Here is an 18,078-nt window from a genome sequence, read left to right as displayed (position 1 = left end):
TCTTAATTACCCTTCCACTGACTTGTGCCCCTGCTAGTGGCTGGGAGAAAACAATGTGACCAGGTAAGTCTTTTACCTTTCCCACACACTTGCCAAACTTGACTTCCATTACGATTCACTGCCAACATTCCTGAAATTCTAGAACAATTTATCTGTCAACTAGGGATTTTGTCCAATGTAAGCATAAAAGTAACCGCATTCCTCTTTAGCATTATCACTATCTTGGCATTTATTTTTATTAATATTGCAAGTCATATTTTAGATCCTTCCCCAACTGGAGTAATATTGAACTATTTCTTAACCTAATTCTGAGACCAAGCTTCATCGAACAATGGCAGAGGGTTATTTTTTTGTATTTGAAGTGCAGGAATTCTCACCATGTATAAGTGGTGCTACTCCTACACAATACCTGTAACGCTTTTTCATCTGATTAAGAGACAGAAGTTCCAGCTCTCTTGGTCACGCTCTCAGACAGCCCTATACTAAAATCTGGCACAATGACCTGGTGATGTCAACCAAAGGACCACCATTTTCCTACAGAACACAAAGCAGGGAGAGGCAGCATGTTGCAAGCAAAGTCCACAAGCAAACAGTAGCATGAATCATTCTCACTGAGGAGAAATTATTACTGACATGCAAAGTGAAGGGTTTCCGCTTACACTGTTCAGATTTTAAGTTTCATCAGAAGGCAGACAATTATTTAAGGCAATGATAAAGACAAAAGAGAGGTTGCTCTTACTCCTATTTGCACAACAGACCCATTTCCCTATGTCACGTACACTACTATTCAAGCTTGCTACGTACACCCCAAGATTAGTGGGACATCTCTCTGCCAGCAGCTGCAGGATGTAAGGAGAAATCCTGGCTCATGATACAGAAGGAGTTAAATCTCAGATTGCAACCAGGGCAGCTGGAGAAGTGCAAAAGGCAGCAAACTGAACTTCGTCCTCTAAACCAGCTGTTCCAAACTTAACCAGGTGCCAAGTACCACAAGAAGAGTTTGGCAAGAGCCCAGGAGGATTTCTGCAGAGGATTAAATGCCTCTTAGTGCAAATCTGACCCCTTTAACTAGACACATTGCCCAATTAAAATATCACAAGAGGACATCACAGAAAGCAGTACTTGCCAGCTCCTTCATACACTAGAATTGTCAGAGTAATGCAACTTGTTGCATTAGTATGGGACTCTTGAGATCTAGAGGATGAAAGACAACACAGCACAACAGGCTTCTAATATCTCTTTCCAGCAGTTCCCAATGTTCTATACCAAGGAAAGCATATTTCAAAGAGGACAAGGGTACGGAGCACTTCAGTTGCCTAACCTCTGCACATCCCAGGGAATCAGAGACAATGTGCTGGCACAGAACTCTGCAATGGGAAGTGTGTCTCTCACCTGATAGTATTATCTGAAGAGCCGCTCACTACTAGCCTGTCTCTGTACTGCAGACATGCAATGCCTCGTTTGTGGCCATTTAAGGTGCGCACAAATTCGCAGGTACTAGTGTTCCATACCTGTGACAGGAAGGGGGGAGGGAACCACAGAGACAAAATTATTAAGAAGAGGCCAACAAAAGCTGATATTTGTATGATATATAGGTGCATCCAGAATGCTCTTAATTGAAGATGCTATCATTAAACATAGGAAAATTACCCCTCCGATGACTTGTGAATATAGCTGTTAGCAGCCTGGGTCACTGCACACAGAAGACTTTTGCCACACCGTATGAGAATTAGCTTCCAAAACCAGGCTTTAGCAGTCTCGGGCTATGATACAGTCTACACAGGATCTTGATTTTCCTCAGTTTTAATGCTGCAGATTGAGATCATAGCAGTAATGCTTAGGTGACTCCTATCCACTCACCTTTGCTTTTGCCCCCATGCTGCCCTGACAACTGCTGCTGACAACTGTCTGAATGACTGACGCTGAAACAGATTACGGAAGCGGTCAAATTGAAAAAGAACACAGAAAAAAAAGTCCTTTTTCAACTGCATCTGTACCTGGACCTGATTTGCCATACAGTTCTGTAAACAGGTTGTGCCAGCTCAACAGAGGAGGGACAAGTGGATATGAGCAGTAGGAAGAACACTGCTTCTAAAGAAAGATCTGCCTAATAACTGCCATGGATCATCTTCCCTGTCTCGTCACTGTTCTTAGTTACTAAATACTCCAGTGCTGCAAATAAAAACCTTCTGAAACACCTCACCTTTATAGTTCTGTCACCTGACGCCGATACAATGTACTTGTCATCAAAGTCCACTACGTTGACGGCAGCTCGGTGCCCTACTAGCACCCTCCTCAGGGTGATGTCTGTTGGTGAAGCCATGTCCCACACAGCAATGGAACGGTCTTTGGAACATGTCACCATCATGCCGTTATTGAAGCGGAGGTGCAGTACTGCTTCGCAGTGGTGAATCAGTGTATTCAGCATCTCGCCTGCATTCACGTCCCACACCCTGCAGTTTCAAACCAGAGAGAAGAGGGTTAAAAAACTGTACAGTGGAGAAGCAAACACCACAAGTTATATCTACATCTATTAAATAGTTCATCAAAAGGTGCATTATATAAACTTGTTGATTATGCATACATTGAGACAGTCCAGCAGCCAAAAACACTGCAATGCAGTTAACACTGTAAAAATAACCCAGTCAGGAAAAAAGCGTTCTTTAATTAAGGGAATTTAGTGTTGAGGAAAGGTGAGAGATGATAGCCTTAAAGACTTATGTTTCCTGGTTGTGTCAGCCTACCAAACACTCCATTTCCAGACAATGAGTACTTAATCATGACCTGTGGAGAAGCAAGTTTGGTGACAGGTTTAATTTTTGACCTCTCTCCCAGGAGTATCAATTCAAAGGATAATTTATACAGAAGCAGAAGACAAGATAATGCTTTTCAAACAAATATAAGTATTTGCCACAAGTTGCACCACGAATTGCATTTACCCTGCAGCGCGCCTGGTACACAGCTACATTCCAGGAATATGCTGAGTACCCAAATCAAGACAGAGCATTTATGTCAATTTAATGTTATTGGAACCAACTGTTTCAGCTGAAAGAAAATTTAAGATGAAAGTTAGATAAAGACTTCATACAGAACTTCTTGGACTTGAAATGAAGATTTTAAGCCTTAAAAAAGTTTTTTTTTGGCTGTTCTGTTGGCAAACTTCTTTTACCCTCCATAAAGAGATTCCATTTGGCACTATCACACCTGTATCCCAGATACGCTATGTGAGAGCAGAAAATGGCTGCATCATCAGGCACATCAGGCATTGCCGAAGTTAAAACTTTCCTCTGCCAATAAGGCGAGCAATTCGAAAAGGCAAGATGTGAGAAAGACTTCTAATGTCTTATTTTCTAACTTATGGAGGCTGAAGTGCATCACCTTACGGACTATAAATGAGAAAGAAAACTACATTCCAATTACAAAATGCAAAGGAGAAAACCTCACAGACTAAAGACCTGAGCCATCAACATATGAGCAGTTTGCGGACAGGGCTGCCAAACTGAACAGGAGCTGGAGACCTACTGACTTCTTTGGACAAGTGCATCCCTGAGATCTCAGAAGCATTAAGAGCCCATCTGTACTGTCTATTGGATGAAGCCCCTCTTCCTGAGGAGACCCAAGGATAAAAGTGATGCATCCTATGTGCCTCTGGGGTCTGTACAAACATTTACAGATACAGTGGGAAACAAAGTACTTCTGGGCAAGTAGCCAGTCTGCAATTTGGCCTGCCTGGCCTGATATGGAAGATGATAGTGCTTGTTACAAAAATCACCTTCTCCTTTTGCTATCTGTTTAGCACAGTGCAGTTCCCACACCAACCCCAGACAGGCAGTGTTGCCGTAATTCTGGATTCCTACTAATGATAAGACCCCAAAAATTTAGCATGCGCAAGTCCGCATACATGACATGTCAGGAACTAAATTTAATGGTTATTAGCTTAACAGTGGTAGTTTACATGCAAGCACGGTGATAACCATGAAGAGCTTGCAGCCATAGGAACACATGCTATTAGCTTCAGAAAAGGCCACTGACACAGCTTTTTGTTGTCAGTAACTTCACTGCATGGGAATTGTTTGTACTCTGACAAGAAGAGAATCTATAACAACATGGAGAAGACGGATTTGCTCCTTCACATCCAAGTTCATATTGCAATTCACTAACTCATATGTGCCTGTATTTACATGGCAGGTCTTAGACTCTCTGGGATCCTGTTATACATCTAGTGGACTTCACATCTGCACAACATGCAGCACAAGTGCTGACTTGAGGTGTCCAGCCTTTTGCTGGAGACTGGAAGGAAAGCAAGGTTAGAAAGATTGAATGAAAAGAAATATCATGCCAAAATTTAATTAAAAGTCACGGGAGATCTAGTCATACATCATTTGTAAAAATCGACAATGGATGACTAAACCTTCAAGTTTGCTTTGAAAACTTCAACCAACTTTTAAAGAGTTATTCTCAGAGAGAATGTAAAACATTCTGAGGCAGTGTCAAAACATGCAAAACCTTGGTGAAATGTCAGATGGCTTTCCTAATTCATCTTGACCTTGACTGGCCTTTGCTGAGGTTCTCATTTCTCCTTGACAGCCATTTGCATAGACATCTGATAAACAAGGACAGTACACTCCTGAACAAATACGCTGAACTCCTTCATGGAACCGAATGAACAGCACACATTTAAGAAAAGATCATTTCAGCAGCTTGCAAGGCAAGCTCCAAATCAGGAGCACACACCTGACTGTTGAGTCTGAAGATCCAGTAATGATCACCCGTTCGTCGTACTGGAGGCACAGGACAGAACCCGTGTGTCCGGTGAGAATTCGCTTGCATTCCAATGTATTCTTATCCCAGATCTAAGACAGCAAACAGTCAAAACCAGACAGCTCAGTAAGGTTTTCATCTTTTAGCACTTACTGGTTTGACTGGTCTGTTTTTTACTGCAACACATTATCCATAGTGCAGTTAGAATGTCTTTAGTGGCATCTGTAGAGTCTTTTAGAGGCTCTTTGGTGCAACACATTAGCATCTTTGATATTACAGGCTTTACTATGAACATTGGATTTACCTTTCTCATCACGATACAGGGCACAGTAATTACATAGTCTGTAATTACTGATGGACAAAAACTTCACTAGCAAAGTCTGTCTGTAAGAAAACAGGGCCTCTCTTGCCAGATAAAAGAGGCATACATGCTGTGCGGGTGTGAGGGTGGGGAAGGAGAAGGCTAGGTTACTAACAAGAGATTGAGTAGGTGTCACTGAAATTAGGACACTATTATTTATGGCACAGACACTGCATGCCGTTAGTACGCCATTTTGGAGCATCCTCACCTTAATAGTATTGTCTCGTAGGCCACTTACTATCTTCTGATCATCATATTGTAAACAATAAACTCCTTTGCTTGTCTCACTTCGGCAGTGGATCCTCTGTAAACTGTGCCTTCCACACCGCCAGTTTGACTCTATTGTCTTGAGGAAGGAGAGATAGGAGACAAAAGAGAAGTAAAAATAAAGCACAGAACTATCTCCCCTTTTTTAATTTGTTTGAGAAGACAGCAGACATTTTTCTTAACGCTTTTTCCTGCAATCAGGCCCATACAATGACATAACTGCTTTCTAGAAGAAGTAACACACGTAATAAAACCAATTAAACAGACGAGAGCCTGGAAAACGAATCATGGCCAAACTTGTCTGCGTTATCTGGAATGATGAGGGAGAAGTGACCTAAAAGCTTTTTTCTGTCTCCAACCTTTAACCTCCTGTGACTCAAAGACTAAACAACTGAAGAGAAAGTCTCAGTTGAGCTGTAGCTAAGTGCTTGTACAAACTTGTCACAACAGTGCCTGAGCACTGCTTTTGCCATTAGGAAACTACCAAAACATGGCATGATAGATACATGCTAGATATAAGGCAGCCATGCTCAGTTGCTTCCTGTGTCCTTGGGTCTTAGGATTGCTGCCTTCGGCAATGCACTTTCTCCCTGGCTCAGTTCCTGATATCTCCCTGTAACATCTTAGTAGGTCTCATCTGCACTGGGTGGAGCAAAGTACTGTGGAACAGAGAAAATCAAGAGGGTACAGTGCTGCTGTGACATCTGACGTGCAAGGTGGAGAGACTCCATCTACAAACAGCTCACTGACCAATCCAACTCACCCTCTGCCTAAAGGAGAAGTGAAGTCTGAGACCTTATTTAATGAAATATTTCATTGGAACAAAATATTCTCAGAATTTCAGCATCATGAATAAATCAGGGAGATTTAAAAGAACAACAACCAAACACCACCACACCTGGAAGCTGTTTCTTACCTCTATGTCCTGTATAATTTTGGGGTAAAGTGCTCTGTAGAAGGAGTTGGGTGGTGCAGTCCCATCAGGAGGTTTATTTTTAAATAGATATTGTCCCCTGGAAGACAAAGAACACTCCCATTGAACACAAATCATGTTTCAGCATTTTGGAGAAAGGTCCTCCTAGCATTTACAAATGGGTAACCACTGCTGAAAAGCACAGACAGATTCATATTCAAACTTAATTTGCTCAGTAAGATGGGGTGGTTCTTTGTTGGTTTGCCCTGCAACATGTCAGTGTTGCATTTTGACACTGAAATACTCATGAAAAATCTGTGCCTAGTCACTCAGGGAAGGGAAGCATATTATCTATTATGGACATGAGTCCATTCAACTCAACAGGAGGCAAGAACGGCTCATGCCCACAATACACATACCCATATCAGGGGTCACCTTTAAAATAAAGTGTGCAAAGAAAACGAAGGAAGCCAAGGAACCCTCAAACTCCCTATGCATTCAAAGCTAGCTTTTATCTGCATTAGCAGGAACAGTATCAGTTTTGGTACATGGACATTTTACTGCTACTACTATATTTTGGTAAGCAACACTTCATCTGTGGTGCCTTCCTCATTTCAACACTGATTTGGAATACTCATATCCCAAGCTAGATTTTTGCTACAAAAAAAATCCATAAACGGCAATCACTACCTGCTGTGTAAAAAACTTTAATTCCTCATCCTGAAGTTAAGAAGCCACCAAACACGGTGTGGAAGCTAGTAAACCCCACCATGGGCGTACTAACTGCTGTTCTGCCTGGCAACGTGCCTCACAAAATGGAGAGAGGCACAAATGCCTCCGAGTGTAATCCTGGCATCAGAGGCACAGAGTTTACACTGGGCCAGCTCTCCACTTCTCCCTCCCTTGCTCCATTATGGCATAATTAATTGTTCAATACTTCCTTGTGCATTTCTTTCTTGTCCTTTCCATACAGTATACCTTGGAACTAATTTGAGAGACTGTACATTAGCTTCCATGATGTATTGAACTAGGGAAATCACAACAATGAACTGAAATTTTTAGGTTATAAGGCAGTAGCAAACTGTAGGACTGAACACACAGACTAACAAATGCTCCAGAAAAGAACTTTTGATAATTCCTTAAACAAAATACTTTAAGTATGACTTGAGAGAAAGGTGCTTTCCGCTTTCGACAGAGCAATCATCTAAGTCTTCACATACAGTGACTCATACAGGGACAAATACACGTGAAGAAGGGGCGCATGGATGCAGGCAAACCACTAACTAGATAGTTGCTTATTTACTCTGATCCAGTCTGGAAATGCTTACAAGAAAATTAAAACTATTGGCTCAGGGAGATGAAAAATGCTTTGGAGATACACAGAATAACTAGGACACATCCTAGAAGACTTGGGGTAGTCTATGACAGTCTGTATACAAGCCTATGTGCCTGAAAACCTGTCTATTTGTTTCCAACTTTACTGGCTGATCTAGTACAAGGTCTTGTTGCTATCTATAAGCCCTGTCTTGCTGCATGTAGAGTCAGTTGTTTACAGTTCAGCTAAAGGATTGCTTGGAATTTCCACGGCATCCCAGTGGCTGTTTACTGTGGCTCTGGGATAAAGGAACTATTGTTTGCAGTTTTTGATAACTGGCCAATTCAATCAAGTATTCAGATGGACACAATCGTGCCCAGATTTCGGGCTTCTGGTTTACATTTCTCTAAATCTGTGTAACCCTTACTGCTCCCTGGCAAGCTGTCAGGGAAGGCTACCATGCTGCAGAACTGGGTGTTTCTGTTGTAAACCATGAGCTGCAAACGCTGAAATCAGGCAGACCATGTGCAAAGTGACGAACAGTACAGTCATCTGTCATTCTGAACCGTCCAGTTAGTCACCTCCTTGTGCCATGCACAGCGTTAGCATTGATTACAAGCTATAAAGCTCTATATGGCAGAGATGCAATTACACTGGATATTTCTTGTTTGCCTCTCTTAACCACCCCACCATGTCTGCAGTTGTGTCTTCTAGAGCTAATCAGAGGGCAATCTGAAAGCCAGGGCACAACTTGCTCCTATTGTGTCAAAGCAGCCTCCAGGACCCAGTGCAAATCTGAAGAAGAGGTGCAGTAACAGGGTGTGACTGTGCTTTGAGATGAGATGCAGAATTTTCCAACTGTTTTTAAAAATGTCATGTGCCTGTATGACTAGTAATCGGGGCTAGTGTTATTTCTAAAATCTGGAGGAAGCAAACTGAGAACTATTAGCTATGATCCTGACAAGACGCAGAGAATAGGTAAAGTTCCACAGAACAGGAAAAAGACAAATGTAGCTCTTGCATTTTAAAAAAAGGAAAGAAGGTCCACCAAGGAAACGGTGGATGGTCCAACTCAACTTTGACAGCTTAGCAGTTCTAGAGCACGCAGTCAATCCGATGAGTGTCTAGAAGATGACGAGGTGACAAACAGCAGGCAACACTGAACAATCCAGAATACACTGTGTCAAACTGACCTAATTTCGTCTCACAGGCTATTCTCATGACTTAGCAAGACAAGTATGGTCTTGGAAGATCTCAAGGGTGGACATACAAATGGCTGGAAAGCACAGTCTACCAATGGTTCACTGTCAAACAGGATGGCAACTGGGATCTTGCATAGAGCCTGGCCCAGACATGTCATTATTGAGCATTTTCATTAATGACAAAAAATGGAACAGGGGGTGCATTTATTACCTGGCCAATGATACGAAAGCTGGAGAAGATACAAGCACTTCGGAAGACAAGATTAAACTTAAAATGCTCCTGACAAAATGGAGAAATACCAAACAATAAATAGAACCTAATTCAACAAGGACGAGTGCCAAGTTCACCACTGAGTAACAACATAAGCATGCAAGATGAGGAATAACGGCTAAGTAGAACTTCCACAGAAAGGGTAATTAATTTTATAACAGTATTATAACACTGTTAAAAAAAAAAAACACGTTATACTGGAAAGCATAAAGCAGTGTCCTCCATACGGCATGTAAAGCAATGCTTCACACACCACCAAACTCTGGCGATGCCTCGGCAGAAATAAGACACCCAGCTGATTACACCATCTTCCAAGAACAGAGTAGAGTAATTGGGGAGGGTCTAAACAGAGAAAACCAAGAGTTACAAAAGGACAAGATTATGGTTTGTTAGTGCATCCAAAACGTAGGAAACATGATAATCTTCCAACATGGAAAAGATGACTGCAAAAATGAGAATGAGAAACTGTCCTGTGTGTCTGTGTAGGCTAAATATAACATGCCGAACTGTAGTTAGGAAGACAGTCTAGATTTCAGGAAAATCTTTCTATAACACTCAAGTTAGTGAAATAGTGAAATTCCTTGAGGAATCTCCATCAGTGAATGTTTTTAAGAACAAGTTAGACAAACATTTGGGATGACTTAAGAGAAACCTAGCTCTGCCTTTGGGAAACAGGAGGGACTAAAAAACCTCTCGCGGTCCTCTTCGGACTTAATGTGACCTCAACAGGGCAAAATGGAAGTCCTGGAGAAAACAAGGCACTAAAAGGAAGGCAGAAGTTACCACTGCCATGCTTGTGTTTATTTTACACTATTTATAAACATTACACTATTGGAAGCAGATCAAAATAGTATTTATTTTTAAAGGATGTTTCATAATCCTGATTTACTCACCTTTACTTCCTGATACAAACAGTATAACAAAATTAACCATAAAACAGGAGTCTTTGTTTGCAACTCTGTATCTTTTTCTTTTTAATAGCAACCAAAATGCCTGAGCTGTCACTTTTATCTTGTTTATGAAATATTCATACCCAGCTTCCTTTCTGCCAACATCCTAGGGACACCCTTGGAAAAGAAAATTATGTATTAAAGAATGTACCCCTGAGAGGGAAAGTTCTAATGAAATGTTAACAGAGCAGCTTCAAACTTGAGTGAGACACACACTGTAGTAAGGCTATTCCAGATGATTATTAACTAATCTATCTGCATTTCTAAAGTCCCCTATTCTCCGCGGTACCTACCCTCAGCTTCCAGTTTGAAAATTAAACAGATATCTAATAGTGAAAATCTGCTGAGGAAAACAAACAGACCTATCAGGAAAGAACTAATTCATAGCACATGTTGCCCCACTGCCACCCCTAAAAAAGCTCTTCTGCTCTGAACTGCTGACTAGTTTAGTGTTCCCCTGGGGCATACACAGCTTCTTAATTTGAACCGAATGACAGCTGGGTGTAAAAATCTCAGTCTGTATATCTCACTTGTCACAGTGGGATAAGAGCATGATCAGATGAGGAAGGTGAGGAAAAAGCCCCCACATTGCCGACACAGCCAAATGATGTCCTAACTCCCCAGTCCCCGAATTTGGATTTAAGCAGCTGTCAGGTTTGGAACCAACAGGTTTCAGGGTGCTAAATAACCCTCTTCAAACATGGTTTGAAACACACAGCACCTACTGTCCTGAATGGGGGCAAAAGAGGTGAAGTTGCAGTTTCCTCACCATCCTCTCCTCTCTGACAACCCCCTCCACAGGGAGTCTGTCCTGACCATTCTCTCGATGAGCTTCTTCCACAGCATGCCATCCGACGTCACCCGGTACCACTCCTTGCACACCAGCTCAGCAGCACACAACGATTTGGCATCCAGGTATGACAGAATGTTCTCAGCAATGTGATCCAATCCCCGAGCTGGGGGAGGGGAAAAAAAAAAAAAAAAGAAAAAGACATGGAGTTTAAAACAACTCCTCTTGCTAGTACAAAGATAACCTCTCCTTCCATCTCCTCTTCTGCATGCAGAGCTGGAACAAATGCACGGAAGAGCATTTGTGGCTAAGTTCAGGAGTGAACAGTGTTCACCAACTTCCTTTGGATATAACACAACAAGTCATTAAAAATAATAAAGAATCCAAGAAGTCATTCCAATCTATTTCGATGGGTTTTAGCACTAGGGGGATATTCTATGGATGGCATTTCCAACTCTGCGACGCAGCCCCCAAAATCTCTCTATATTAGGACCATTTCTCATCTCACTGCTACAGCTGTTCTCATGTTCCAACGGCTCAAAAGCTGTTTTTGCTAAAGCAGTAGCTTTTAAACGTAATGAAGAAAAAAATATATATTCCCAATGTGTGCCCTGAAGGGTAGTGGTACCTTTAGACATGGGGGAGGGAAAGATATGCAGATGCACAGGGAAGTCGAGAGGGAAGGAGAGGCTGTGTAAGGAGAAAGTGAAGCAGGTTTGCTAGTTTCATTTATTTTAGTGGGTGGAGGAAAAATACGCACCAAAATGGTATAATTTGCAAATATTTTCCAGAGCAAATACCAGGACTGGCTTTGTTTCAACATGGCTGGAGCGAAATGTAAAGCAATTGCCTGGTTAGCACCAAGCAGCTCGATGTAACGTCTGTGTAGCTGGGGGCCAGGGAAGGTTATGCTATGTTTCTTAACTGAATGGATGTATTCAGTAAAAATGTGCCCTTACCCACTCGAATTTAATCACCAGCAAGACTTCAGGAAAATAAGATGCCTTTTAAATGAGATGCTGCATAAACACAGCTTCTCTTGGAGGCTGTTTAATTCACAAGTGAGACACACCATCAAGAGATTATCTCACTTCACAGGTCAAATTTCAGAGGCTTTGTGAAAGTTGTAGTTTAGAACCCTTCATCCTTCAGGCATAATGTTCGGACTGACCAAAAAGGAAGCATGGCAGATTGGTATTACATGCATCTTCCCTCTGGTTCATGTTTGGGACAGAGTTAAATACGTCTTTTCTTGCTTTTAAAACAACAGCCTCAAAGACTAGACACTGCTTGTGACAGGGAAAGAAAAAGCAGCAAGTGTGTCTTTACAGTCACATGTCTGTACTTCTGCAAACCCAAACTGGGTGCAATCAGCTGATTCTGATCAGAGTTAGGAGACACAAAAGGCCCAACCTTTGTTTTAGTATACCAAAAGATCTCAAAATTATCTCCCAATGCATGAAAATGAGAAAATTCAGCATGCCTCCTCTTGCTCCTTTCAAACATCCTAAATTTATAATACACTTTAGGTGAGACATTTTGCCCAGTGTTTTATGCCTCCATTCGTATGTAGAAAAAGCAGGTGAATGATACCATGCACAACCAGAGAGTGCAGAAAGAGGTCTGACATTTCTTATCTTTATAGATGCAAAATTAGATGTCAACCTGCAAAATAAAAGCATCAGCAGCCTTTATTATGTATTTAATCTGAAAAGATATATATAGCCACTATACAAAATTATTTAAAAAAAAAGAAAAAAAAGAGTGTTTGTGAATTTGGATTGATTCTATAGCAATTCATGGAAAAAGAGATACAATGTTTTAGTGAACGTGAACTCGAATTTGCAGGAATCCTGCAATTTGGTAGAGCAGACGTAGACATCGCGTCCCCCTGCTTCCCCACTGACACCTGCAGCCCTGTGCTCTCCCCACTGGGTGGAAATGGCATTTCCCAGTCCATGTTGCTTCCAGTGGGCCCACAGACATTTGCAGACCCACCAGGGCATTTACAAATGCCTGCCTGTGTAGTATCCATCTTGGCAGCCTTGTGTCAGCAGAATCACAGCAAGAAATTATTTTATATGGAGAACCATCAGTGGCTTTAGGAAGCAGGGCTACACTGCATAAACTGGGCACAGCAATCTTCACCCACAAGTCTGCCTCTGACCCACCTGCCCTTTCTGGACTATCAGCAGTTGCACTTTACATGTTGCTGCAACAAGGTGGTGTAACTACTTCAATGACCGTAAGCCATCCTTTGCCATTGATCCTGGACACTTCGCAGAGAAGGAATACTGATGTTTTGGCCTCTTCTCTTCATGTTAATGGTAAGTGGATGGGCAGAGCCATTTTGGTCAGGATCCAAACTCAATTTTATTATTTTGTTTCCTAGGAACAGCACAATTCACCGAGGCATATATCTAACAAAGCATTGCTTCCTTAAAAAAGAGAAATCTCCAGTCGCAAAAGTTTTTGCTAAATTGACATGAAACACAATTAGCCCTTCGGCCCTCCATACCAACAAGAATATTTCATTTTTTTCACACATGAAATCCTTATAAATATGACTCTTCTCATAAAAAATATTAAACAGCTTGGAAATGCTAAGCAGAGACCTTTTTCAGAAAGGGAACAAAGTTTGTTAAGTACACAGTTAAGCTGTATTTTTCAAACAACCTTAATTCTCTTCAAAGTACTGGGAAAATAATCTAAAACTACCTTTAATCTTGGTCATTCTTTGGGACAGTGCTAGGAGGACAGAGATAAGATGCCTCATGATTTTGAAGTAGCTTTATTGTTTTATTTACTCAAGGGGGAGAACAGGAGAGAGAATGAAGGAGGAAAAATGAAACCAGAATACTGAACATTTGAGAACTTCAGAAAGCTAAAAAATACTTGAAAAGTTGTTGTTTTGTTTTTTTTTTATGTGACTTAATTTAAAATTTTAGGTTCATCACTATTTCCTAGGCAGTTTCTTACCTTCCCTTTTCCCACTTCCCTCATTAGAAACCTGCCTATGCTCTGGACATCCTGCACAGACTGGAGAGTCTGCACCAGTGTAATTCCTTGCCATTAATTTTCTCCCTTAGAACTATATTCACTAGGACATTAGCACTTAGCAAATACGCAAATTGATGCACATACATGATTTAAGTACACAGTTCCCACAACTATTCAAATATGCACATATCAGCTGCCTGATTCCTATCTGTTCTGCATTCTGAGATAGCAAAATTAGCTGCTCCCTCAGTAACTGGGAAAAGATCACTAATAAGTATGGTATGGCTAGGAAACTTTGAATGCCTCTGAAAATATTTATAAAATTTGCCCAAAACTTTCAGAAAAAGGCCTGTGGGATTCAATTAAGCAAGTGCAAATGAGATGTGCTGACTTGCTTTGACACAGTGTTGTGGAGAAAAACCTGGAATAATTGCGTATGTATACTCCGACTTTAAAAGCAGGAAACCAATGCACTGTCAAAATGCTCTATTTTTCTGAAACAGAACATGAGTTACAATGCTGCTCTAAGTACACGAGATTATTGCCACTGGACTACTAAAAACCAACATAAAGCACGTACTTAGCATAACTAAGATTTTTTTTAATGCTACAACAGCCATTTGATTACTGGGCACAATGAGCTTAAAAATCCAGTGAGTCTACATATTTAACTTTATAGCACTCCTGCAGTGCCTTTATGCTTTGTACAATTCACAGTTAAACATGCCTTTTTCCATCTTTTAACCCTAGAAGCTAAATTTCATGTTGAGAAAGCCCTTCTGAAGAATGATCATGACTGGATTGAACAAATTGTCAGAGTTCAGCAGTTCTCCAAAGGTATTCACAGAACAAGCTTTTGGCAAGAAACTCCTTTCTTCAACTAGCTATTTGAAGACAACATCTGTAGCACTTCTTGCTACACTCCATCTCAAACTAAGGACCTAGGCCATGGCAATACTAATCTATTAACTAACTATCTATCTATCCGCAGAGGTATGATCTAACGGTCTGAAAAGAAGACAAAAGAGTCAGGAACTTGACTGGTTCTGAAACTCTATTGCTGTATATGTTTTATCTTCCACTGCCTCAGTTTTCCTATCTATAAGACAGGGCTAATACAAAACTGCACGTACACTACTTCATGTGCACATTCTGTGAGATATATCCAATGCCACGTACGAGAACAGCTGGGAAAATATTCTCAATAAAAAGCACTATAGTGATGCAAAAAATAGAACATTGCCATCCTTTGATCTTATGTCCTCCATTCTCTATTAGCAATAAACACATAATCAAAGCATTGGTTTCAGGAAGGCATTTTGCTAGGAAAAAGAGATTAAAAAAAAAAATCTAGGAAAAGGGGAAACCTCCGCTGAGCAACCAGAAAGAGTAGTAGTTTTAATTTTAAAAATTTTCGTTATTCATGCATCGTTGTGGGCATTAGGAGTACAACTACTTGCCCTGTGGCTTGCTATGACTGTCCTTACAGTACATATGAGCTATCCTTTACTCGTAGCCAAATCATGGAGGTATTAGATCATGCCTTGGGAGATGGTAGGAATACGAAATGAAATATTACTACATTTCATACTGGTATAGAGCTTTAATTCAAAAGCTATCATCTGTTTTGCAAACTGACCCTAGAAGAGACCTCTCCAGCAGGGCAGGGCAGGTCAGAGTGGAATAGTTTTCTGAAAAACAAGCTGGAGGAGTGAGCTCCCTATGCCGGCAGAAATACCTGGCAGTGCAGTGATGAAGTCCCGCTGTAACATGGGTTTGAGGTATGAGTTTATATGCCCGTGCTGGTAGTGACACATCTGGGAGATGAGGTGCTCCACAAACTCCACCTGGTCAGACTCGGACCACTGTTCAAAATACTTGACGCAGAGTTCCTTCTCCTTCTCATAGCTTGCAGATAGTTTTCTTTGCTTGGGCACAATCATGCTGGAAGTGCCATTGGCAAGTTTCGTCTGTAAAGAAGAAGGAGACAAATAACCCAAATCACACATACGAAAAGAAGCTCAAGTGGCTTTATAATTTTCTTTCTGATACATAAAGTTGGCTGAGACCATGTGTCCCATTTGCTGCTGTCAGTCGGAGCGCAGCCACCGCGAGCTGTAACCCCTGCAGGACAATGCACTGGCTCATGCCAGAGTCACACACAAAGGACTCTGGTTAGACAGGAAACCTGGAGTGGCAATTTAACACAAATACAATTTTATTTACATTATGCAGACAATAAAATGTATTTAGGTTCCTCATCTACACTTACCAGTTACTTCAATGCACCGACAAAAAACTGCATTTGTATTCTGTTTGTTTGTTTTTGTTTTTTTTTTTCTGAAGAATGGACTGCTGCTAAAATTCATAGGGAATGAACAAAATGGATGAGACAAAAATTGCCAGTACTTCTTTTGAGTATAAAATTATACCTTGAGAGCAAAGCCATCTGAAACACACCCTGATATTTGGTACATAACTCTTTCACAAAGTAAAGGATTTTCAACTTTCTGAGCACTTAATATCTTGTCAGAAGGAGTCAGCTCAAAGAAGAGTTTCAGGGACAAAACGAAATACTGACATTTCAATTTACTACTTGATAGCAAGATATGATTTCTGCTTTCTAAACAATTTAACTGGAAGAAAAATGCATATTTTGCATTACAAGGATATCCTTTGTCCAAGTAAGATTAACTGTTTGCTGGGATTTTTTTTTCCCCTTACTGGTCAAATGGTTTGTATGAAATACTGAAAACGTGATTTTCCCTTTTTCATTGCAATGGTTTAACACCTGACAGCATTATAATAACAGTCAATATTATCACATCGTTTTTATTTAGAAAATGCATCTAGAGGTTCTCTATTAACTATCAAATAATTAAAAACAAATTACAGATATCAGAATATATAAGACATTGATGCAGGGATGCCATGTTTCTCTTGTGTGACGATAATTCCAGGCACTAATCTCACCAGGAGACTTTATCAACTTTAAGGGAAAAAACAAGTACCTAAATCTCTCTGCAAAGATATCTAATGATCTAAAAGAAATGCACGGATTAACTGATTTTACAGGAAAAGACAACCAAAAAGTCTTTTTTCAGCAAGTGCCAAAACAGTGTGTTATTTAGAGACCACGAAATCTATTTACCAAAACTAGGTTTGGAATGCAGGAATTTCTCATTTCTCAAGAGTAAATAATTCCTGTACTTCAACAGCCCCTCAACCCCAACAGCAATCCTGACTTTGGAACATGAAAAACCTCATAATTTGAAAATCTACTCAACTAATCACCATGTACCTTTCATTTTCTAGAGAAAATCCACCTTAATACTCTATTCAGCACTTCCAGCAGAGCTAGACTGACTTTTCTCTGGTAGAAAAAGACAATAATTAGCTGGCATTTTCAACAAGCAGTTTACTCTATTTCTGAATTATGGTTTGACTTAAGTTTCTTTGAGAACACAGAACATGGAGATCGCATCACCAGTGCTCAATTCTGCAGCTCAGTGTTTTCAACCTTACTTTTATCCCCACTCCTCCCTGCAAATTTCTGTGTGTATTAGAAAGATCACGCAAGATCAGGGCTATGACTGAGCTTCCCTATTTCATCTGGTCATCACATGGGCAGCACTGACTGCAAGTGAGTTGTACACTCAGTTATTGGGCAGAAGGAAAGAAGCACTCTCTTGAGCCAACTTTTTATACCAAGAAATCTCTAAAGGGATGGTGCACATGAAGTCCTAGGCGTGAAGGGCTGGAGTTATTCTAGCCAAGTCCACAGTAGGCAACAGCCTGGCAAAAAATAATAACCAATGGACTGCACTGAACATCGGTCTTAAGGGATTCTGGTCATTTTTGCTGCAGCTAAGCTCCTTGCAAAACAGACATCCCTGTAAAAATGCTGGATCAAGACAGCTTAGAGATGTTGTATTCTACAAGCTTGATCTCATTTCATTTCTCATTTTGTTTGCTGTGCAGCCAATCTCACAACAGGCTGTCTCTATAAAGCATATTTAAAAAATACTTCTGCCTTTTAATTTGAGAGACTGAAGTCTGACTAATATGCTGAGCTGGAGTTGATGTGCAAAGACCACAAAAGGGGCAACTCCTTTAATGGGGTTCCACCATGTTCTGGCCCTTCCTTGCCTCCTCAGCACCCTTCTCCCAGCAGCCTTCAGCTCCCCATTTACCTCTAAAACATCAGTTTGGGTATAAAACAGAAGCTGCAACATCTGCAAAAACAAG

At 40.8% G+C, this 18,078-nt stretch overlaps 1 protein-coding gene across 6 annotated transcripts in view; it reads right to left on the bottom strand.

Annotated features, from left to right (window-relative positions):
• The window catches only part of BTRC (beta-transducin repeat containing E3 ubiquitin protein ligase), a 122,808-nt gene that overhangs the window by 13,183 nt on the left and 91,547 nt on the right, over positions 1–18,078 (bottom strand). For all 6 annotated transcript variants that reach the window (XM_086616223.1, XM_086616225.1, XM_086616222.1 and 3 more), the window contains 7 exons: positions 15,569–15,800; positions 10,810–10,996; positions 6,306–6,402; positions 5,331–5,468; positions 4,735–4,853; positions 2,204–2,453; positions 1,393–1,511 (listed from right to left, as the gene is read on the bottom strand). In XM_086616223.1, coding sequence (XP_086472349.1) covers positions 1,393–1,511; positions 2,204–2,453; positions 4,735–4,853; positions 5,331–5,468; positions 6,306–6,402; positions 10,810–10,996; positions 15,569–15,800 — 1,142 coding nt within the window. The remainder of the gene's footprint in view (positions 1–1,392; positions 1,512–2,203; positions 2,454–4,734; positions 4,854–5,330; positions 5,469–6,305; positions 6,403–10,809; positions 10,997–15,568; positions 15,801–18,078) is intronic.

Source organism: Tauraco erythrolophus, chromosome 9 (assembly GCF_009769465.1).
Source record: "Tauraco erythrolophus isolate bTauEry1 chromosome 9, bTauEry1.pri, whole genome shotgun sequence".
In the NCBI taxonomy this organism is placed as follows: domain Eukaryota; kingdom Metazoa; phylum Chordata; class Aves; order Musophagiformes; family Musophagidae; genus Tauraco; species Tauraco erythrolophus.
This window is presented reverse-complemented; position numbering and strand designations above follow the sequence as displayed.